The sequence below is a fragment of the Crocuta crocuta genome, unplaced genomic scaffold (assembly GCF_008692635.1).
Source record: "Crocuta crocuta isolate KB4526 unplaced genomic scaffold, BGI_CrCroc_1.0 scaffold234, whole genome shotgun sequence".
Lineage (NCBI taxonomy): Eukaryota > Metazoa > Chordata > Mammalia > Carnivora > Hyaenidae > Crocuta > Crocuta crocuta.
The window spans coordinates 1,906,980-1,930,920 of NW_027529647.1; the positions used below are offsets into that span (position 1 = coordinate 1,906,980).

At 45.6% G+C, this 23,941-nt stretch overlaps 1 protein-coding gene across 4 annotated transcripts; it reads left to right on the forward strand.

Moving 5' to 3' along the window:
- The first annotated feature begins 5,635 nt into the window (after positions 1–5,635).
- On the forward strand, positions 5,636–22,523 carry MEFV (MEFV innate immunity regulator, pyrin). Of its 4 annotated transcripts, XM_077762568.1 has the most exons (10): positions 5,636–5,987; positions 9,740–10,558; positions 12,178–12,545; positions 12,989–13,084; positions 16,342–16,572; positions 16,953–16,975; positions 18,789–18,904; positions 19,083–19,115; positions 19,465–19,497; positions 19,660–22,523. In XM_077762568.1, exons 1-10 carry the CDS (start codon positions 5,708–5,710, stop codon positions 20,211–20,213), a joined length of 2,553 nt encoding a protein of 850 aa, XP_077618694.1. In that variant the 5' UTR covers positions 5,636–5,707; the 3' UTR covers positions 20,214–22,523. The 4 variants fall into 4 exon arrangements, with proteins under 4 accessions (XP_077618694.1, XP_077618692.1, XP_077618695.1 ...); XM_077762566.1 differs by having other exon boundaries at positions 5,659–5,987; positions 12,151–12,545; positions 19,465–22,523; XM_077762569.1 differs by lacking the exon at positions 19,465–19,497 and having other exon boundaries at positions 5,659–5,987; positions 12,151–12,545.
- The last annotated feature ends 1,418 nt before the right edge of the window (positions 22,524–23,941 follow it).

The following is a 23,941-nucleotide window of genomic DNA, read 5'->3' on the forward strand; positions in this document are numbered from 1 at the left end:
TTGGCTTGGCGCACCCCCGGAGGCCCTTGGGAGATGCAGTTTAGGGCTTCGCCCCTGCGCACGCTGGCGCGGCGTGGGGAATCCAGGCGGTGAGCGCGCGGCACGTGGGGAGCCCACCCCGGAGCGGGTCGCGCCCCGTGTGGCTCTCGCTCCCTGGGGCAGAGCCCTCGCGGCCCCCGCGCAGACCGCGTGCGGCGTGCTTCTCGCTTCCAGCGCCTGCCCTACGCCGCCACTTCCCTTTTATCCTCGGGCTGCCCTTCGCGTAGACCAAGCCCGTGCTACCCAGACAGCCTCCGCTGGGAGCGGCGGGAACCGCGCGCTGTGGGCGGAGGGGGTCTCGGAGGTGACGGCTGTTCAGGAACGCGGATCTTCGTCCGCACCTGGGACGCCGGCGCTGATGGACGACGCTGACCCTGACTCAGGGTGCCAGGCTTTTTTGCATACATCATCTCATTGAAATTCCCAAACCGTCCATTTGACTGAGAGCAGACAAGCTCAGAGAAGTCGAGTAACTGGCCCAGGTCACACAGCTTGTAGATCTTAAGAGTCCCGTTTTTCCCCCCACTAATTCGGGCATATTCGAAACTCACCAACAGTTTCAGTACGAGGTGCTGAGTGACCAAAGCACTCTGGGCAGCTCGGCCACAGCGTGGGGGGGCTAAGAAGATCTGGAGGTGGCAGTGAGGACAGCATAATGTAAACCGAACCTCAGAGGGTGCAAATGAAGGGAGAGCAGTTGCCTCCTAGGTAACTCGGTTTCTCTTCACTAACCTGTAAGCCTTTGGCGATGGGGCCGTATGCCCACAGCCAGCCTTCTAGTAGATCCCTCAAAATATTGTTAGAACAATTTTTTTCAATGTTTTAAATTGTAAAATGTTTAAATACGTAAAAAAACTTGTAAAGAGTAAAATGAATACCCACTTACCCTCTATCTAGACTTAACAATCAGAATAAATAATGTGTATACCACTTTATAGCTTATGAAATTTCTTACTTGGCGTTAACATATTGCAAATGAAACTCATTGGAGAACCAATCAGGGAACTATTCGGACATGACTACTGCACAACATCCACATTTCAAGGCTGCCACAGTGGCCCACCTTGGGGAGCTGGCTTGCTCTCCTTTTCCATCCTGCTCAGGAGGCTATAGGTTGCACCAGAACTTGCTTTGCTCTCAGAAAGCAGAGTTACAAATGTTTCTCAATGGGAGGTTCATTGCCTGGAAATTCACTTTAAACTTGAGAAGTTAGCCGCTCGAAGTTTCAGATTTCTCCCTTAAAATTTATACTGGAGTGTAGAGAGAGTTTGGGTCAAATGGTATCTATTATTTTCACCTTTGGATTAACACAGGAACTCTTCCATGATCTTCTCATGGTTCTTTCTTTTTTCAGTAACATATATGTACTATATTTAAATACCATGAACCTTTATCATGATGATGGGGGGGTGGGACAGGACTGATATCCCCTTGAAGGCAAAGCTAATTATACTTTTAAAAATGTTTTTAATCTTTATTTTTTAGAGAGAAAGTGCAAGTGGGGGTGGGGGCAGAAAGAGGGAGGCAGGATCAGAAGCAAGCTCGAAGCTGTGAGGGCGGAGCCTGACACAGGGCTCTAACTCATGAACTGTGAGATCATGACCTGTGCTGAAGCTGGACGCTTAACCGACTGAGCCTCCCAGGCGCCCCTCAATCATTTTAAACACATTCTGAGAGGCGTGCCTACGTGGCTCAGTCGGTTGAGTATCTGACTTCAGCCCAGGTCATGATCCCATGATTCCTGAGTTTGAGCCCCGCAGGGGGCTTGCTGCTCTCAGCGTGGAGCCGGCTTCCAATCCTCTGTCCCCATCTCTTTCTGCTCCTCCCCTGCTCGCTCGCTCTCAAAAATAAACATTTTTTTAAAAGGTATTCTGAGAGTTGTAATCCTCTTTTCACATTTCTTCATTTAAAAAAATTACTGGAACCTCAAAAAATGGAAGCTTAGTGAGTTTCTCTCGACTTAGAAAGGACTCGGTGGCGTCAAAGCACTACCTTATAAGTCCATGCCTCAGAAATGGCCCTGTTGCAAAAGTATCACTGCAGTTGCAAAATATCCTGCTGTAGACTGGAAAGCCCAACTTCCTACCCAATCCTGTTGTGCGTGCGTGCACCTTAGCTCAAAGGAGTTTCCCGGACAGTGAAGACACGGTCAGGGACCCAGGGACGTGAAGGATCCCGCATATTGTTGTACTATTTGATTTCTGTCTCAGCAGTTGGGGGACTGCCTGCGAGGTGGCTGTGTTACTGCCTTCTGGAAGCTTGTACGGGTCTTGGTCCCATAGATGCCCAGTCAACACCCTTCTGGCCCAACCTGCGAATATCACACATCTAACATTTGCATCATACATATTTATTTGGGTCCGTCCATTTGTTAAGAGAATATGTTGGGTTTGGGGTTATTTTCTCAGGAGGATCCAGAAAACTGGATGCTGTCAGGTATTAAACCAAAAGCACTGAATACTCTGTAAAATATTAAGTACGTAGACTGACTGGACAATAAGAAAAATTCAACTAAGCAGAATTCATCTAAGCCTTGATCTCAGGCTGGTCACACACAGTACTGTTTGTTCTGCAGGCATCAGAATGTTGTAACTGATCTGTGGGAGTGGTCAGAATGACCCATTTTGAGCCTCCTTGGCCACCTGAAAAAGTGACACCACTGGTTAGTGAGAATAGTAAAATAATAAATCAGTGTCATGCAGATGGACAATATTGCAAAGTGGCTAAAAAAGGGAGTTTGATTCCTGGCTCAGTCATTGGCCAAGTCACTAAACCACTAATCCTGGCTGTAAACGAAGATGATGAATCCTACCCTAAAAGAGTGCTGCAGAGATTTTAGGAGGTAATGCATAGAAAGCAAGCTGTGCCTGGCACAGAGTAAGCACCGATGGAGGGTAATTGTGTTACCAACCAAACATCTATAAGCCAAACATTTCATGAGAAAGTTTAAGTCAGGACATGCAAATGACGCCAACTAAGTGACAGAAAAGTCACCTCTTTGCATGTACCATTGTAGCAACCGATTTAGGGAAGGATTCCCACTGAATGCCAAAATCATGGGGTGAAAGACTGCGGGAGAACAAGACATTTCCACATGCTCGGGTTATTTATTAATCACACACACAAAAAGTGGAGACACCCTGAGGATGCCTAGATGCACTCTCAGTCTAATAATGAGGAAACAATCATAAGAGCTAAACTGAGGGAACTTCTGTTTAGAATGCACTTTTGAAAAACACTGTCTTGACATAACTTAAAATTTTTTTAACGTCTGTTTATCCTTGAGAGAGAGACAGAGCACAAGCAGGGGAGGAGCAGAGAGAGAGGGAGACACAGAATCTGAAGCAGGCTCCAGGATCTCAGCTGCCAGCACAGAGCTCGACTCTGGGCTCAAACTCACAAACTAAGAGATCATGACCTGAGCTGAAGTCAGACACTCAACCCACTGAGTCACCCAGGTGCCCTGTCTTGACAGAACTTTAAAAGGTGGGGAAGTGTGAGTGTTCTAGATAGAAGCAGACTACAGAGATGTGACAACTAAAAGCAATGCAGGATCTCTGATTCAGCCCTGGATTGGAGGGGGGGAGGGGGGAGAAAAGCTGTCAAGGACATTGTCACAGCAATTGGAGAAATTTGATTATGGATTCATTATAGTATTATAATGATGTTAATTTTCCTGAGTGTGATAAATGTATTCTGAGTATTTAAAATAATATCCTTGGCCGGCCTGGGTGGTTCGGTCGGTTAAGCATCAAACCTTCAGCTCAGGTCATGATCTCATGAGTTCGAGTCCTACATCAGGCACTGTGCTGACAGTTCAGAGCCTGAAGCCTACTTCAGATTCTGTCTGTCTCTCTCTCTACCCTTTCCCCACTTATTCTCTCTCTCTCTCTCAAAAAATAAACATTAAAATAAATACAATAATATCTTTATATCCTTATTCTTAGTACTTAGAGTATCTAGGGCATTTGGAGTGATATCTGATAATTTTTTGATTCATTACTGAATAGTTCAGAGGGGGAAAAAAAGTTCATCCATGTGTGTACGTAAGAGAGAAAATCCCTAAACACTGTAACATGCGAACAGTTGGTGAATCCAGGTAACTTTCCTCAACTTTTCTGTAGTTTCAAAAGTTTTCAAAACAAAAAGTTGAGGATAAAAATCAGGGTACGCAGAAAGACAGAAGCAGTTAACTGTGGCAGAAGTCAGCTCACCGCACATAGAACTTGCCTTAGCTCTGGAGCGACTTCTAGAACCCCACACTGGGCCATGAGCTCCAAAGGACACCAATGCCTTTTTCACCTTGTTTCTCCAGCATCCTGGCACGGTGTCCAAAATACGTGTTCAGGGGCACCTGGCTGGCTCAGTCGGTAGAGCATGTGACTTATGATCTCAGGGTTCTGAGTTCAAGCACCATGTTGGATGTAGAACTTACTTTTAAAAAAAAAATACTTGTGGGGCGCCTGGGTGGCTTAGTCGGTTAAGCGTCCGACTTTCGCTTAGGTCATGATCTCGCGGTTCCTGGGTTTGAGCCCCGCGTCGGGCTCTGGGCTGACTGCCAGCTTGGAGCCTGGATCCTGTTTCAGAGTCTGTGTCTCCCTCTCTCTCTGACCCTCCCCCACTCATGCTTTGTCTCTGTCTCAAAAATAAACAAACAAGGGGCGCCTGGGTGGCTTAGTCGGTTAAGCGTCCGACTTTCGCTTAGGTCATGATCTCGCGGTTCGTGGGTTCGAGCCCCGCGTCGGGCTCTGTGCTGACTGCCAGCTCAGAGCCTGGAGCCTGTTTCAGAGTCTGTGATTCCCTCTCTCTCTGACCCTCCCCTGCTCATGCTGTCTCTCTCTCTGTCTCCTAGAAATAAATAAAACATAAAAAAAAAAAATACTTGTTACATAAATGTGCATGGATAAGCACCCTCACTCGGCGGTGGGGGGGGGTGCGGTATGCCCTCAGGAAGCCAGAACAGAGTAGGAAACAAACCAATCAGTTTGACATTTCCACGCAAGGTGTTTTGAGGCCTTTGTGATGCTGAAGGTACCAGACAGCTGGACCTATATCAACAGGGGTGACACCAGGGCTTGTGTCCTGGTTGTGCCCTTCTGGCTTCATCTCCTCCATGGGCAGGGAAGGGCAAAGCTTGTGGGGCTGCATTTGTTGACTCCATGCCCCCACCATTTGCTCTGGAGAGTCAACAAAATCCCAAGAGTCTGCAGGAGAACAAATGGCCAAAGGGACTGACCCTTGTCCTCTTCAGCTTGGGACCAGGGGCCTTGTTCCTATGNATCCAGGGAGGAGAGAGGGAAGCGTCTGAGCACCTGCTCAGAATCAAGGCTCTGGAATCTGATCCCAGACCCCACCCCCTCCCACATGCTTACCAGCTGCTCAGCAGGCCCGTATGTGGAGGTGAGGGGTGGGGCACCTGGGGGAACCATGTGTTTGGAAAGGCATTGCGCCCTCCCAGCCCTCTCCAAGCCCAAGAAAGAGAACATGAGCCAGTGATGACACTGGGAACAAACAAACAATGACACTCAAAGCTCTGTTCTCACCAGAATGCAGAGTATTTCCTGTGCCTTTTCCGTTATTTCACAACCTGTCTCTTTTTACTCACTCTCTGGGCTCCAGGACAGAGGCTGCTTCAGACAGCTGGCTCTGGCCTCTCCTGGTCACCACCATGATCAAGACCCCTAGTGACCATCTGCTGTACTCCCTGGAGGGGCTGGTGCCCAATGACTTTGAGAGGTTCAAGTTTAAGCTCCAGAACACCAGCCTGGAGAAGGATCACTACTCCCGGATCCCTCGGGGCCAGCTCCAGGCAGCCAGGCCGGTGAAGCTGGCCAGTCTGCTGATCACCCACTACGGGGAAGAGTATGCTGTGCGGTTGACCCTGCAGGTCCTGAGGGCCATCAACCAGAACTTCCTGGCGGAGGAGCTTCACAAGGCGACCGGCCCAGGTAAGCAGGCCCCAGGACCCTGCCTCCCCGCAGCGCGACTGCTGGCTGTTCGTGGGGTGGGGTGGAGGTGGAAGAAGGAACTTGGGTCTAGACCAGTGTTGTGACCTAGCGATTAAGAGTCCAGGGTCTCCCAACGACCCTCGTGACTCTGGCTGAGCCATTCCTTTCTGCTGCTCAGATCTTTGGAGCTGGGTTAGGACAGCAAAGCTCCCAGACTTAAAAAAAAAAAAAAAAAAGAAAAAAGGCTGAGATTCTGCCTGTGGGACAGAATCAGGAACTACATGCCTGACCTAGAGGATCCCCACACTTCCTAAGTGCTTAACGCTTATGGACAGACCAGTATCTTGGGGAGAGAGAAAAAAGTTGCTAACCAGCCGTATCAACAGGGTCGACAGGTGATCTTCACATCATGACCCCCGTAATTTCGGTTTTCAATTCTCTGACATGCTTCACAAAGGCATTCTCAAATTCTCAATCCTTTTCCTTCCTTTACTTCATCTTTTCTCTTCCCTTTTTTTTCACTCCCTTCTCCGCTTGGCTCTTCTGCTCCAGTTTGGTTTTAAGTTTCTGATTTCATGACACTGATCAACGAATGTGACCTATTTGATTTTTGCTTTTAAAGATTTTTGTTTATGAGGTTTGGGAGGAGGGCTACTATGTGGTTGGCTTAAAAAATATTCTTGAGTGTTTGAGTATTTCTTCTACTTCTAGACTCCAAGAACACACTAGAAATGTTTTCCGTGTGTGGTTTTCTGAAGTAGAAATGTTTAAATAACATGAAAGTTCTCACTCTTTGAAAGAGTGATAGGTTAAACCATAATTGGAGTCTAGGGTGATTCGATGAGTAGAAGTTTTAAGTTATTTTTTCATGTTTTAAAACCTGGTTATTAGCATCGTCAGGGCTTTTCCCATCAGTTCTTGAGCCAGTTCCGGGTTTTTCCTAGGAAGCAACGTGTTTTTACAACAGCAAAGTATTTTAAACCACCGAGGCCATTTTACTGAGAGCATCTTCAAACCAGAAATTAAGGTGCTAATTACAGAAAATCTTCATTTCTTTATTAGAGTAATGGGCTTCAAGTCACATCCCAGGATGATATTTTTTTTCCAGTATCAATAAATTTCTGTTTAACTTCTACTAGCAGGTTTTGGGTTTTTACTTCTTACCTGCCACTCTGTTGACAGAAACTTTGCCATGTACAGCCAGAAGTAGGGTGATGTTTTGTGATCTTAAGAAGTCTTTTAAAGAGAATTTATTACAGTAGGGCAATAAAATTTTATGACCTATGACAGCATAGCAAGTTTATATACATGTAGATCACACGAGTATGCATATATAATATAAATACACACAAATAGTAAGAAAAAAAGACTAAAGATAAAAAGGTTGAGAAAAAAATTGTAAATCAAAGGAGTATTTCTTCCATTTTACAGACAATAAAAAAATATTTGCAGGGAGCTAGAAAGGTTAAGTGTCTTGTTCAAAACCATAAAACAAATTAGTGGTGTTTCTAAGAAAAAAATCTAGCAGGGGCACCTGGGTGGCTTAGTCGGTTGAGTGTCCAACTTTCGCTTAGGTCATGATCTCCCGGTTCGTGGGTTCGAGCCCCGCGTCGGCCTCTGTGCTGACTGCCAGCTCAGAGCCTGGAGCCTGTTTCAGAGTCTGTGTCTCCCTCTCTCTCTGACCCTCCCCTGCTCACGCTGTCTCTCTCTCTCTCTCTCTCTCTCTCTCCTGGAAATAAAACATTTTAACAAAATTTAAAAAAAATCTAGCATACTCCCGGTCCCATTCTCTAGCCTTTAATCCTGAAACTATATTTTCCATTTTATACTCTGTGTCTAGCGCTTTCCTGATGGACACTCACTACCTTTGTCAGTGAAAAAAGGCAGCTCTCACCACTAGTGTCATCATGTCCCTTTTCTCACTGCCCAGTGCCAAGTACCTGCATAGGGACATAGTACAGTTTTTAATCACATGAGGTCATTTTACTTGATCTTCCCAGACTATTCTTCTTTTCTTACAACTACAGTTAGTCTCATAGCAAGAATTTAGACCTTTAGTTTAATTTTAAAATAAAAATTATCAAAGTATATATACACAGTTTTAAAAGTAAAATAATTTGGGACGCCTGGGTGGCTCAGTTGGTGAAGCATAGTTTTGTTTCTGTCTCAAGCCATTTTGGTAACATTAGTGTTTTTTTTTTTTTTCTTTCATAGTTTATTGTCAAGTTGGATTCCACATAACACCCANAGGATGATATTTGAGGTATTCTTTGGAATGTTAACAAATACTTAATTCAAATTTTATTAATCTTTCTAACTCACAAAACCAACAAATTCATATTAAAATGTGTCATTAGGGGCATCTGGGTAGCCCAGTCAAACATCTATCTCTTGGTTTTGGCTCAGGACATGATCTCACGGTTCATGAGTTCGAACCCCACATCCGGCTCTGTGCTGGCAGCAAGGAGCCTGCTTGGGATTCTCTCTCTCCCGCTCTCTCTGCCCCTCCCCCGGCTCATGCTGTATCTGTCTCTCTCAAATACATAAAAACTTTATTTTTTAAAAAAAATCTTTTAATGTTTTATTTCTGAGAGAGAGAGAGAGAGAGAGAGCGCGAACAGGGGAGGGTCAGAGAGAGAGGGAGGCACAGAATCCGAAACAGGCTCCAGGCTCTGAGCTGGTGGTCAGCACAGAGCCCGACACCGGACTCGAACCCACGAACAATGAGATCATGAGCTGAGCCGAAGTCGGACGCTCAATGGACTGAGCCAAACAGGTGCCCCACATAAAAACTTTAATAAATAAATAAAATACAATGCATCATTAACCAAATCTTGAAATTCTGGAAGCCACCAGGGTGACAGTTTGTACTATACAAAGTTTGAACCATTTTTATGTAGATCTTGGAATTAAGCCTTTCCTGTCACTTCTATATTGAAACTGTATCCTCAAATTTCCAAGCAAATAGTTAAAAAAAAAAATCACCATTTACACTCACTTGTCTGTGTGTTAGGATTTTCTTCACATCGTAAAACCAAAGAATAAAACAGAAAGTTAGTTCCTGAAGTTTTACCAGAGTCCTTCAAAACCTGTTTTCAAATTTTTGTGCCACACAGGTTAATACTTCTTTATTGAGGGATTTTATAAGTGAACGTCATACATCTATAATCACACACACATTTATACAAGTAAACTAGGGTCTTTATGTATTTTATGTATTAAGAATTCTGTGTAAGCCTTTATATTGGAAGTTCTCCTGTCAAAGAAGTTTGAAAAGCACTTTTTGAGAAATATATAGCAAATAATTAGCATTTTCTTATTTAATAGTAATTGCTGTTGCCTAGAGTGCTCTCAACTACTGTAATTTTTTTTTTTTTTTTGAGACAGAGAGAGCACGGGCAGAGGAGAGGGGCAGAAGTAGAGAGAAAAATCTTTTTTAAATTTATTTTTAAAGTTTTATTTATTTTTAAGAGAGACAGAGAGACAAGTGGGGGAGGGGCAGAGAGAGATGGAGACACAGAATCCAAAGCAGTCTCCAGGCTCTGAGCTGTCAGCACAGAGCTCGACTGCGGGCTCGAACTCGTGAACCTCCAGACCATGACCTCAGCCAAAGTCAGACGTTTAATCGACTGAGTCATCAAGGTGCCCCAAAACTTGTCATTTCCGAGAGGATTTTCCCTCCTGTCCCCTCTCCCACCCCTGGCCTGAAGCACCACACATTCTCATGCCTTTACATCTCGTTGTCTTTGCAGAGTGTCTGATACAAGAAAGCGGCACTGACAGTTCAGCAACGTCTTGCTCCTCCAGAGAGAATAAGCCCAAGGGCCTGAGGATACCACATGTCTTGGAAGGTGATAGGCTGCGGCAAAGCGGTGACGGGGCCCCCGGCCTGCCAGCCAGCCAGCCTGAGTCTGGAAGAGTCCAGAAAAAGCCTCAGGGCAAACGGGGAGATCAGAAGAGCTCCGAAGGCCTGGACGTGCCGGGCAAGCCAGGGGCCCGGAACATGCCTCAGGCCTCCAAGAGAAGCCTGGGCAAGCAGCAGGGGGAAAGGGGGAGCGATCCTATCAACAGGCTGCGCCCAAATGCCAGCTTTTCAGGACTGACCTGTGGGTCGTACACTGGGTCCCTCGGAAGGGCAAACTCCAAGATACGCGAAGCACATTTACCTTCAGGACAGAAGCGCCCCAAAAGTCTGGAAATTACCATTTTTCAAGGAGAGAGAGAAGCTTCCAATCCAGGAACTCTTCTGTCTCAAGAGAAAATGAGAAGTGACAATACAGACTCAGCAGCCACCCCCAGTCAAGTGCCTACTCTGGATGTAGGGGCTACTGTGGCTCCAGAGAAAGGCTTCAGGAACCCAGAATATTCTATGAGCCTGAAAGGGGGAGCATTCAGGAATACACTTTCTAATGTATCGTTTGTTAGAGCGAAGACCACCTGGGACCATCCAGAACCTACGGGACCTTCTAAGAAAAATGTAATTGAGGGTCAAGAACCGCCTGAGCCCTTGAGGATGGTGGTAGGTGGTGAGCTCCAGGAGCCTTCAGATCTAGAAGTTCCTCCTTATTCAGGTGAGAAAGGACCCCAGAACTCAGAAGACCTGGCCTCCTTGGGAACGGCGACCTGTGCAGGTGTTCCCTCACAAATCTCCTTTCATCCCCACTGTATTTATGTCACTAGATCCGTGGGTTTCCCCTGTGATCCCCAACCCTTTGGGAATCTGAGGTAGGATGTGAATCCTGAGAAAAATGCATGTATGCACATCTTCACAAAATGTTGCATCAAAGTTCGGTTAGCAAGTTCTTAGATACCCTAAAGTCCTTTTGAATTCCAAGGGATTCATGGACTCCAGCTTGAGCATCTGGGAAAGACTAGGTAAGAATACCGCTTCTCACAATGACCCCATGGCGGTATGTCATGGGGCTGAGACTCTGCCATTGGCCTCCCTCTCCAGGCAGCAAGGAGAGCTGCTGGCTAAAATCTTAAATCTCTTTTACTTAGGAGGCAGAAATTAGGATCAGGTTGGATTGTGGGTGCCAGAGACACCAAAATAATGCTACCTGAAACAAGAGAGAAGTTTGTTTCTCTTTCACACACATGACTTACAGGTGGTTCAGAATAAGGAATCCAGGCTCCTACTGCTTTTCTGTCCCACCAGGTTGGCTCTCAAGCTTATGGTCTCATTCCAAGCAGCAGGGTGAAAGGACAAAGGAGAAGAGTATCACTTAGGGAAGGTTTCCAGAAGTTTCTAGAAGGTGCTTGTGATGCCTCCATTTATATCCCTTTGGCCAGAATGTAGTCAAATAGCCACACCTAACTGCAAGGGAGGCTGAGAAATATAGGGGTTTGGAGGGGGTTGGGGGGAGAAAGCAGCCATCGACTGATGGGCAGCAGTCAATTCCATCACTAGGGAAGGACGGGAGAATGGTTGCTAGGCACACTTCCCACAGTCTCGCCTAATGATATGATATGAATTCCTGGGACCTTGTGAGAGGGGGTGGAAGGGGACTAATGGATTGAGTGTGTTTCTGTCTCTTCTTGTACCTCCTGTCATTTCTGCCTTATGAAGTTGTGCTGTGGTCCCAGGGCACAACTGGTCATAGCTGTTTGTCATCATGGTGGGTTAAACCCTTCAGCCTTATAAAGTCAAGTCCCTTTCTTTACTTCCACTTAATACTTTCTGAACATGCATGGGAGGAGAGGTCTTTCATTGAACACACACTTCGCAAATCCTTACCATGTGCCGTTGACTCTACTAGGGGTCAGGCTATGAGAAAATGCCTGTCCTCAGGGAGCTCCCCCTCACGTCATGAGCAGCCTGGGTGGTTTTAAGTGGCAAAGCAAACACTGGTCAGAATGTCTCGCTGCCTTTGTATCACCTGCCAGAGCCATGTCTGTGTGGGAAGAAGGCGTATAATTTATAACAAAAGACCCTTCTTTCGGATACATACCCAGGAATTCCGAGTCTCAGGACTGTCATGAGATCTAGCCCTCAGCCCGCAGTTCCAGAGGGTGGTTTACTGCCTTGCTGGAGCGAAGTCAGGGGACGACAAGACAGAAGTGGCCACAGTCTAACCAGAAGCTCATGTGTCCCAGGCACGGGCTCTCTCCCTCTGCTGTGGCTGGTAGCACACCTTCATAACACCTTGGGTTTGTCACTCAGGAACTTTTTCCACTGCCGTGTCTCCAGGGAAGCCATGGGATGAGGCTGTGGACGTCCTCTGCCACGCCCAGGACGGAGGCCCGATTGGTGGCACCCATGTTCGTGATTCCTGCAGATACTCTGTTGCTTCTAGGGATCCCAAGGCCTCTGCCAGCTGCTCAGCCAGCTGCCTCCAGAGCCAGGCCCCGCTCCCGGTAAAGAACTCCGGAGACTGCAAGCAGCAGGAGGCCATCTTGAGCCCCAAGGACCTGCCACATTGTGAACGGCACATGAAGCAGGGCCAGGCGCTCTTCTGTGAGGACCACGGGGAGCCTATCTGCCTCATCTGCCGGCTGAGTCAAGAACACCAAGGCCACCGGGTGCGCCCCATCGAGGAGGCTGCCCTAGAATATAAGGTAGGGCTTCCAGCTGGGGACGGGGGACTTGGCTTTCTCTGCTGGTCACTGGGACATGCCAGGGCAGCTTTATTTTCCCAACAACCCCGGGAGGTTGGTGCATTAACCAGCATTCTTGGGTTGTAAATGGCAAAAACACAATACAAACCAGACCAGCAATGAGGGAATTTAGTGGTTCATGTAGTTGCGATCCAAAAGCACTGGCTTCAGGCATGGCTGAATCCAGGTGCTCACATGTCATTACGAATCTCTCTCACCACTTCTTGGCTCTGCTTCCCTTGGTGTGATAGATTCATTCTTCCGCTTTCCTGGGCACCCTCCCTATGCTCTTGGCTGCAGCACCATCCTCCTTACTCACTAAAGCAGATTTTTCCCTCTAGAGTTGGCACCAACTAAAGATGGCAAAAGCCAAATTTAAACTTCAAAAAGTGCCCCTTTTCCAGGAGCGAATTCAAAAGCAGCTGGTGTATCTGAAGGAGTTGAGAAAATCTGGGGAGGAGCAGAGATCTCGGGGGGATAAGAAGACTGCGGACTTCCTGGTAAGGCCAGGGGTGTTCTGTGGCCAGTCCTTGCCTGGATTCACCCCTAGGAAAGGAGGGAGGGGACCAAGTATGAGCAGGAGGCTCCAATTATGTTCTTGTTCACAGGGAAGCAGAACTGATCACATATTTATTTATTTTTTTGCAAATAGTTTATTGTCAAATTAGTTTCCACATAACACCCAGTNTCACATATTTAGAATCAACTGCTCTTGGGGCGCCTGAGTGGCTCATTTGGTTAAGCATCTGACTTTGGCTCAGGTCACAATCTCACGGTTCGTGTTTTCGAGCCCCCAAGTCGGCCTCTGTGCTGACAGCTCAGAGCCTGGACCTCCTTCAGATTCTTTTTTTTTTTTTTTAATTTTTTTTAATGTTTTATTTATTTNCCAACCGACTAAGCCACCCAGGCGCCCCTGGACCTCCTTCAGATTCTGTGTCTCCCTCTCTCTCTCTGCCCTTCCCCTGCTTGTGTGCTCTCTCTCTCTCAAAAATAAATAAACTGAGAGAGAGAGAGAGAGAGAGAGAGAGAGAGAGAGAGAGAGAACCACCTGTTCTTGACAGTGCAGGGAGGTACAGGAATTCAAGGATGAGCTTGCCCCTGGAGAGGGAGACCCACCTCCAGCAGGGAGGGGAATCTCGAGGACCCTGTGCTTTCTCATACTCATCACAAAATGGTTCAGAGAAACTTAGACCAGTGGCTGTTGCTGAGGGATGTGATTGAGGAAATGGGAGGTGAGACTTTTCCGTGTTATTTTATTTTTTCAAGTCCTATTTATTTATTTTGAGAGGGGGGAGGGGCAGAGAGAGGGAGCTAAAGAGACAATCCCAAGCAGGCTCCAAGCTGTCAGTGGGGAGCCCCATATAGGGCTCAATCTCAAGAACTGTGAATTCACAACCTGAGCCAAAATCAAGAGTCAGACGCTTAACCAACTGAACCACCCAGGTGCCCCAAGACTTTTCCATTTTAAATATTCCTCTGTATTGTTTTATATAATTGTTGCCCACTTAATTTTTTTTTTACAAACACCATATTTTTAAAATTCAAATAGTTAGTAGACATTTTCTTTAAAACTGTCACTTTGTGATGCCATGAATTTCAATAAGTATACTGTTGGCCTTCTTCTGCTGAACTTGGACACATAAGTTGCTTCCTTTTTCCCTGCAAGCGAATTCGCCTGCCTCAGTGAGCCTTAATCTGCCTGAAACATTTCTGTCGGCTGGACACCGTCTCCTACCACACCACAAGGGTGACAGGAAAAGATAACAAAGTGCGGGAATGGGGACAGGCATGGCATTGGCCCACGTGTCTGACTTTGGGGAACCTCATGAAGTGTAATAAAAGAAAACCCCTTTCCTGTAAGGGGCTTTTGAACTTGTGGGTGAAGCAGAGGTCAGGGATGCCCCTGCCATGAAGGTGAGGCAGAAGCCTGGACCACAGGGAAACTGAGGCGGACAAGAAGGTCTGCCCTTCCCTTAAGACACTCACAGTGACATGCGCCTCTGAAGAAAGGTGATGCTGTTTTCACCTTCTGCTTCTCCTCCTCCTTTCAACAGTCAAGAAAAATTTGTTTAATCATATCGAAGGGGGAAGGGGAAGCTGTTTTTTTATAGCACAATGCCAGCTAAAACAAGTATAGAATAATTAAATTAGAAAATTTCCAGGGGCACCTGGGTAGCTCAGTCGGTTAAGCATCTGACTTCGGCTCAGGTCATGATCTTGCAGTTCATGAGTTTGAGCTCCACACTGGGCTCGCTGCAATCAGCACAGAGCCCACTTCAGATCCTCTGTCTTCCTCTCTCTCTCTGCCCCTCCCCCACTCCCTCTCTCTCAAAAATAAATAAAGAATAAAAAGGAACTTTCCATTATACAAACACCAAAATAACAATTGATACCAACAGGGATCATCAACAGATGCTAAAATTTTCAGCAGAAGATTCTAAGAGAACAGGATACTGACTCTTCCAATTACTTAATAATTATAAGGAAAAGAATGTATTCTTACAGTGGAGAGATATGGTAGACCCCTCCTCAACCAAGTGGCTGATTTCTGTATCACAATAATAGTGAGGGACAAAGTAGATCCTGCTTCTCCGTGCGATGTGCTAGCGAGCCCAAAGCATTAAGTATATGGGGTTCTCGTCCAAGAGGTGTAGATGCATTTAACCATGAGCAAAATTAACAATTTTAGAACATAGGCCATGGAACATGACAACTGCCTTGTCCTCCTTAGAAAAGAAAAAAGCAATGTTGCTACCATCAACAATGACAACCAAAGGTAAGGAAACATTTTTGGTTCAAAAGGACTAACTATCCTTTTGAGCCCACAATGAAAAGACTTTTTAAGTCCAGTCCTAGAGGATCCGAAGGGGCTCCTCCCTCCATGCAGGAAGGAGAAGGTGCCCTAGAGCCACTTCACCTCTCTGCAGAAACTCCCTAGTGATGAGGAGAGAGAGGGTGATTTGTGCAATGGTAGTGGAAGTCAAGATCACTTACATTCACATGAATGGACTGACTGTCTCCATTCAGAGCCACACTGAAGACCTGCATGCCAACCCTTTGGCAGGCAGTGGAGAGAAGTCTCCCTCCTGGACAACTTGGTAGTCATAACATTGTCCATTTATGACCCCAGGTATATGCCATCCTCGCACTGGCTTTCAAGGAAGAAAGTAGGCGACACCAGGTATCTTAGTGTCCTGTGGCTGCCATAACAAAGTACCACAGACTGAATGACTTAAACCACAGAAATATATTCTCTACAGTTCTATATGCCAGAAGTCCACAATCAAGTTGCTGGCAAGATTGGTTCCTCGTGAAGATTTTGAGGGAAAAACACGTTCCAGGCTTCTCTCCTCAGCTTGTTCTTTTCCCTACGTTTCTTCACATGGTGTTCTCCCAGTGTCTCCCAACTTCCCCACTCCAGTATGACCTCATCTCAACCAACTGCATCTGCAATGACCCTATTTCCAAATAATCATATTCTTTAAGGTACTAGGGGTTAGGATTTTTAGGTATTGGAGGGGATACAAATCAACCCATAATACTAGGTTTTAGGGCATTTTACAAGAACCAGCCCCTGCCACTCGCAGTCTGTTCTGGAAGATTCTGGTCCATTTTGCCTCCTGCTCTGAAATGCAGACCTCCAGGAAGTGGAGGAAGCCTACTTCTTACCCATCTCCAGGAGGTGGGCTTCTGGGGATTCCCTGGGCACACACATCCAGCACACTGCACAGACCCCCTACATCTTTCTGTTCCCCAGAAGCAAACCGAAAGCCGGAAGCAGAGATTCCAGCACCAGTTGAAGCAGCTGTACCATTTTCTGGAGAAGCAAGAGAAGCTCTTCATGGCCTCCCTAGAGGAGCTGGACCAGACCATTGGGCAGGTCAGGGAGTCATATAGCACCCGAGTGTCCAGAGACATTGCCCTTCTCGATGAGCTGATTGGGGAGCTGGAGGCCAAACAGTGCCAGCCGGAATGGGAGCTCATGCAGGTGAGTGTGGCTGGACCTGGCCTTCCTCCGCCTGCTGTGCCCAGTACGATGACATGGGCTCCCAGCACTGCATTCGTTCTACCCTAAACAGTACAGGACAAGAGTCTTATGCCCAGATCCTTTTGATGTGCTCTCAGGAGCCCAGGGTGTCCCAGCATTCAAGGGATCCCCTGGCATCTCCCAGCAGAGAAAAGCAGGGCTTAGGTGTGGTTCTGTTGCCAGCTCCATGGGTTGCCACTTTGGGTGATGAGAATTAGAACGAGGGAGAGGTGCCCCAGGTTTGCTGATACTGTAGGAATGAGAGCCCAGAAGGAAAGGCCAGGAATAAGCACAGTCCCTAGGAGACTGGTAATGGCGAGCTTCCCTCTTTTCTCTCCTAGGACATCGGAGTCACCCTGCACAGGTACCAAGAGACCCCCTTGGGTATCCTACAGGAAGCAGTGGGGGAGGCATTCCTAGGAGGGAGATCCTCCCAACCTCGGGTTTGTGACTCCTCCTGGGCTCCACCCATCGCCTCCAGCTTGCGAAGGCCTTTTCAGATTTGTGTAGGGCGATGGGAGTGTGATCAGGAGAAAGAGCATGGGCTGAAGCCTGGAAAGAGCGAACACACCTGAGGTGCAATGGTGGTCCCTAAGAAACCTCCCTAAAGATGGCAGTTTGCCTCATGGAAACTGTCCCTGCGAAGTGCCTCCCTCCCTGAGGCCACAAGTGCTTATGGGGAGGAAAGCACTTTCTAAGAGTGGAGATGCTAAGCCCAGCCAACAGGGGAGGGAAGGGAAAGGGAGAGAGGACGCTGGATGTTAACCATCATCTTGGGAGCTTCACAAAATCCTGACATCCAGGCCCTGGCACACACATTAAATCCAAATCTTCAAGAGTCTGACCCTGGCTTAATTTTTTTGGTCTTTTTCCTTTTTTTCGGTGGCAAAACATATATTACATGAAATTTACCATTTTAGCAATTTTTTAGATGTCCAGTTCAGTGGCATTAAGTACATTCATATTATTGTGCAACCAATACCACCACCGTCTCCAGAACTTTCTCATCCTCCCAAACGGAAACTACACACTATTAAACCTTAACTCCCCATTGCCCCCTCACCCAGCCCCTGGCAACCACTCTACTTTCTGTCTTTATGAAATCATACAATATTTGTGCTTTTGTGCCTGGCTTATCTCACTTAGCATAATGTCTTCAAGGTTCATCCACATTGTAGACTGTATCCGAATTTCACTCATTTTTTAGGCTGAGAAATATTCCATTGTACGTGTACCCCACAATTTGTTTACCCTTTCATCCATCAATGGACAGCGGGGTTGCTCCCACCTTATGGCTCTTGTGATAATGCTGCTATGAATACTGATATACATATACCTGTTTGAGTCTCTGCTTTCAATTCTTTTGGGCATATACCCAGAAGTAGAATTGAAGTGTCATATGGTAATTGTATGTTTAGTTTTTTGAGGAACCATTATACTATTTCCCACCGTGTGTGCCCCATTTTACCTGCCACCAATGCACAAGGGTCCCAATTTTTCCAAGTTCTTGCTAATATCTGTAATTTTGATTTTTTCAAAACAACAGGAGCCATTCTAACAAGTCATATCTCATTGTTTTTTCTTGTTTATTATCTTTTATACTTCAATAGAAAAAGACTAAAGAAGTGTAATTACTTTGACCTATATAATTCTGGGCTGAACATTTCAATACAAGCACCATTTTAAGGCCATTATTAAAACTGATTGTGGTTTAAAAAAAAAAAACTGATTGTGGTTTTGATATCCGTGTTTTTAAAACCCCCCCTAGGTGATGCCAATCTGTAGCCAAAGTTGAGGACCAGTGTTTAAAACTCAAAGTCCAGAGAACACTTTCTTTGCAAAGCCCAGGCAGGCTGGGTGTCCCTGTGAAGGCTACACCTTACTTCCAGCTCATAGGAATTTGGGTTACCCCTACGCTCCAGCCTTCTCTGGCCAATAGTATTTTTTTTTAATTTCAGAGAAAGAGAGAGTATGCGTGGGGGAGGGGCAAAGAGAGAGCGAGAGCGAGAGCGAGAGAGAATCTTAAGCAAATTCCATACTCATTGTAGAGCCTGACTCGGGGCTCAATCCCATGACCATGGGATCATAACCCTGAGATCACGACCTGAGCCAAAATCAAGAGTTGGACACTCAACTGACTGAGCCACCCAGGTACCCCAACAATCTTTTGTCTCTAGGGCCAAGATGGTGACTGTCCCTAAGGCATGGGCCACTCCCCCAGAGGTCGAAAAAAAGATCCACTTGTTCTACCAGAAATCGGGGTTTGTGGAGAAGAGCATGAAGTACTTCTTGGGTAGGTGGGCTAGGAAGAAAATGGGAGGCACCTGATCACTTCCTCCTGAGATCCATAAATCCCAGAAGCCCCTAGCATCTCTTCTCCATCTCCCACTGCCTTTCTGATGCTACCTTCAGCCTCTTCCTAATCTGTCCCTAGCCAGGGAACCTAACTCAAGCTCCCTTTCTTCTTTTAGAAATTCTGCATTCAGAAATGATCACCATCAATGGTAAGTATAGTGGTGGTATAATGTGCTTGCCAGGGGTTACTGGCATAGGGTTACATAAACCCTATGCTGGTGACTTCTGGGCATTGTTTAGAAGAGAAACACACCTGTAACAAAGGCAGAAGAAACCCTTCATACGCTCTGTGCTGGACTTGTTGGTTGGATCATCTCATCAGACCAAGGCAGACCCTGTGGTCTGAGAGGAGTGGGGTTAATCCCAGCAGAGGAAGCAAGGTCCTGACCTGGGATGGGGATCCTTGTCTGTCCTGGTTGTGGTGACCAAGGTAGATTTAGCCTCTCTGAATTAGAATGCTCAGGGTTCCCCGCTTCCCCATCTTCTTTTTCTCTACAGTTCCAGAACTGAATTGTGCTCAGGCATATGCCGGTAAGTGCCCAGACCAAGGCAAGTGGCTTTTCCCTGCTGGGTTCTGGTGCTCACCTCCACTGAATTCTAGAATATCCCTGTCCATGTTTCCTGAAGTTGGGGAGAGCCCTGTGGGGACGCTGCCCATGGACCCCCAGACAGGTATTCTGATTTTCTCTGCAGTTAATGTGATTCTGGATGCAGAAACTGCCCACCCCAATCTCATCTTCTCTAAGGACCTGAAAAGTGTGAGACTTGGAAACAAGTGGGATCGTCTGCCTGACAATCCAGAAAGATTTGATAGTTGCATCATCACCCTAGGCCTTCCAAGCTTCCTCTTTGGCCGCCATTACTGGGAAGTGGAGGTAGGAAACAAGACAGGGTGGATCCTGGGTATCTGCAAGGCATCCATAAGCAGAAAGGGGAACATGACTCTGTCACCTGACAATGGCTGCTGGGTGGTGATGATGATGAAGCGAAGTGAACTCCAGGTGTCCACCATTCCCCCAACACGCCTGCAGATGACGGAACCCCCCAGACGTGTGGGCATCTTCCTTGATTACACCACTCAAGACATTTCCTTTTACAATGTAACAAACAAATCCATTATCTACACATTCACTGGCGTCTCTTGCTCTGGGCCCCTTCAGCCTATCTTCAGCCCTGGAACACATGATGGAGGGAAGAACTTGGATCCTCTGACCATATGTCCAGTGGGTGGCCAGGGGCCTCACTGAATGCCCAACACTTTGCATCTCTCTTCTGGCTCCCAGCCTTGTATCTTGAATCTGTACACTCAACTGTCATTACTGAACACCTACTGGGTTTCAGCTGCCGTGGGTAATATAACAAGAGAATAGGCCTGTGCCCAAAATGCCTATGGAATGGTAGCAGACATAAGCTAGGTACACAAATATTGGTTAAACAAGGGTGAAAAGAGCACATGTACTGATGATACTTCAAAGGAGGAAGTACATGGCTATTGCTTAATAAATCCTTGTATGAATTAGCACCCTAAGATACCCCTGAGCCAGAGACCTCATCCTCATTTTCCCTCAGAACTCTATGGCAAAGATGTGTCCCCTCATTCTATCCCCCACTTTCTTGAGGACTTGGAGATCTGAGAAATAAATCAAGCAGACTGGACGGTTATATTTTTGTACCTGGGTTAAAATTTAAGAGCACTGGCTAGGCCTCATAAAGAAATCAATTAGAAAATTTGGTCATAATTGCACTCAATTTGTTGTGAGATCCCATTTCCCTACTGAACACCATGAAAAAGATGGAGCTGATGGAGTGGAAAAACATTGGACACAGATTTCAAATGTCAGCTTTTTAAAAAAAAATCTGGTCCTGATCTATGGAAAGTCTGTGGAATAGCAGGTGTTCTAGTTCAGAGATACTTCCCCTATCATCCCCCATTAAAGGGATGCAAAGGGAAAGGATGTAAGAAGAGGGGAAAAAAAAGAATCAAATGAATATTAGACTCTAAACCCCTCATATCCCAACTCATCTTTCCAACTTCATGCTACAGCCTAGGCTAGACTCAGGTTCTCCATGGTTATGGCCAGAACATGAAACAAGGCCTTGGTTTCTTCATGGTGCTTTGTTCTACGCACATAACAGATACTCCAACACACTTCACATGTTCTATTTGCTTAGCTATTCCCAATTCTCCCTTGATAAAACCTTTCCATAAACATTTCCTTTATTTTTTTCTACCACTTCCCCATATATATATTTTTCCTGTTATTCATAAAATGGCTTCAGAATGTGAACTATTTGATGACACTTGTTACAGCTGGCCATATAATCCTTGAGAAAGATTAAATAATGTTTCACACAATGTCTGTCATTTAAAAATTTTGGCTGACTCAATGGAGATGCAATGAGGTTTTACCTATGTTTTAATTTATTTCATTACTTGTTAGTGAGGCTGTGAATTTTCCATATGAACTCCTTCTACTTTTCACTTCATTCTACAGAAACAGCACAGTTCCTTTGACTACTTGCTATGTGGAATCTAGATATTGAATTCAGCTGTCTGTAGTACTTCTTCATACATATTTTAAGTACTAAACATTTGTATTTGTAAGATGGAAATTTGTTTTTTTTTAAGTTGAGATATAATTCACATGCCATAAAATCAACCCTTTTAAAGTGTATATTTAGGGGTGCCTGGGTGGCTTAGTCAGTTGGGTGTCCAACTTTGGCTCAGGTCAAGATCTCACGGCTCGTGAGTTTGAGCCCTGCGTCGAGCTCTGGGCTGACAGCTCAGAACGTGAAGCCTGCTTCAGAATCTGTGTCTCCCTCTCTCTGCGCCTCCCCTGCTTGCGATCTGTTTCTCCCTCTTAAAAATAAACATCAAAGTGTGTATTAAATGTGTTTTAGTATATTCACAATATGTACAAACACCACTAATCCAGAATATTTTCATCACCCCCAAAACAAGCCCTACATCCATTGGCAGTCACTTGCCATTGTCTCCTATTCCCAGCCCCTGACAATCACTACCCTACTTTTTGTCTCTGTGGATTTGCCCATTCTGACGTTTTATGCCAGTAGAATCATACAATATGTGGGATTCTATGACTGGGTTCTTTTGCTTGGCATAGTATTTTCCATGTCCATCCATGTTACATGATGCATCAGTACCTCATTCCTTTTTTTACTGTTGAAAAATAATCCATTGTATGGATATACTACATCTTGTTTAGCCACTCATCAGTTAAGAGACATCTGGATTGTTTCTTTTCAGGCATTATGAATAATGCTGCTATTCATATACAAGTTTTTATACGGAAATGTTTTAATTTCTCTCGAGCTTATACCTAAGAATGGAATTGTTGGGCCATGATAATTCTATGATAACATTTTGAAAGACTGACAAACTATTTCCAAAGTGCCTAAGCATCTTTTCAAATATTAATGACCATTTAGTTTTCATGACTTCATAGCCTTTGCCTTTTGTCTTTTATCAGTTGGCAGGAATTCTTTGTATGTTGGGAATGTCTAATTCTTTATCTGGTCTTTCTTTTACAATTGCTTTCCAGTCTAGTCCTTATTTGACTTTATTAATACTGTATTTTTAAAGTTTTTTTTTTTAAATACAGTTACACAGGATTATATTTGACTTTAAGGCATGTCAATTTCTTGTCTTGCCTCTACATTAATGTTCTTTTGTGTTCTTTCACTGGTTATTAAATTCCATTTTTTGTATACAGTATAAGGAAATGAGTCTTTCTTTCCAGAAGAACAATTTTTGCTGAGCACCATTTATTTTACGCTAAGTTGAAATGTTATCTTTTCATACAGGTTCATAGACATTCAAGTCAATTTTGGCACTTACTATTCTTTTCAACTGTTCTATTTATTTACTCCTAGTTCAAATCATACTGATTTTCTTTTAAGTTTATTTATTTATTTTGAGAAAGAGAACATGCAGGAGGGGCAGAGAGAGAGGGAATCATAAGCAAGCTCCTCACTGTCAACGTAGAGTCCGATGTAAGACTCAAACTCACTAACCATGAGATCATGACCTGTATACTGCTTTTTTGGGGGGAAAGGTGGGGGAGAGCGCAAGTGCACAGGACGGGCAGAGAGAGAGGGAATCATAAGTAAGCTCCTCACTGTCAACATGGAGTCCGATGTAAGACTCAAACTCACTAACCATGAGATCATGACCTGTATACTGCTTTTTTGGGGGGAAAGGTGGGGGAGAGCGCAAGTGCACAGGACGGGCAGAGAGGGAATCTCAAGCAGGCCCCAAGATGTCAGTGTGGAGCTAGATGCAGGGCTGGAACCCACAAACCGTGAGATCATGACCTGAGATGAAATCAAGAGTCCCCCACTTAACCCAATGAGCCACCCAGGCAGGCACCCTCTGCTTTTTTTTTTAGTTTATTTATTGGGAGAGGGAGGGAGGGAGAGGGAGAAGAAGAGGGAGAGGGAGAGGGAGAGAGAGAAAACACCCCCCTGAGCAGAGGAGGGACAGAGAGGGAGAAAGAATCCCAAGCAGGCTCCCTGCTGTCAGGGCAAAGCCCAACACAGGGCTCTGTCTCACCGACTGTGAGACCATGACCTGAACCAAAATAAAAGAGCTGGAAGCTTAACCGACTGAGCCACCAAGGGGCCCCCAAAGAAGACTGCTTTGATTGAAGGAGTTTTTGTTGTTTGTTTTGTTTTTGGTGTCTGGAAAGGCAAGTATTCTTTATTTTTACAAAAACTTGCGGTAGCACACAGTTTTGACACTAGATTGTAACAGATTAAAAACATTTTTTAACATTTACTTATTTTTGAAAAAAAATTTTAATGTTTAACTTATTTCTGAGAGACAGAGAGAAACAGCGTGAGCAGGGGAGGGTCAGAGAGAGAGGGAGACAAAGAATCTGAAATAGGCTCCAGGCTCTGAGCCACCTGTCAGCACAGAGCCCGACGCGGGGCTTGAACCCACGAACTGTGAGTT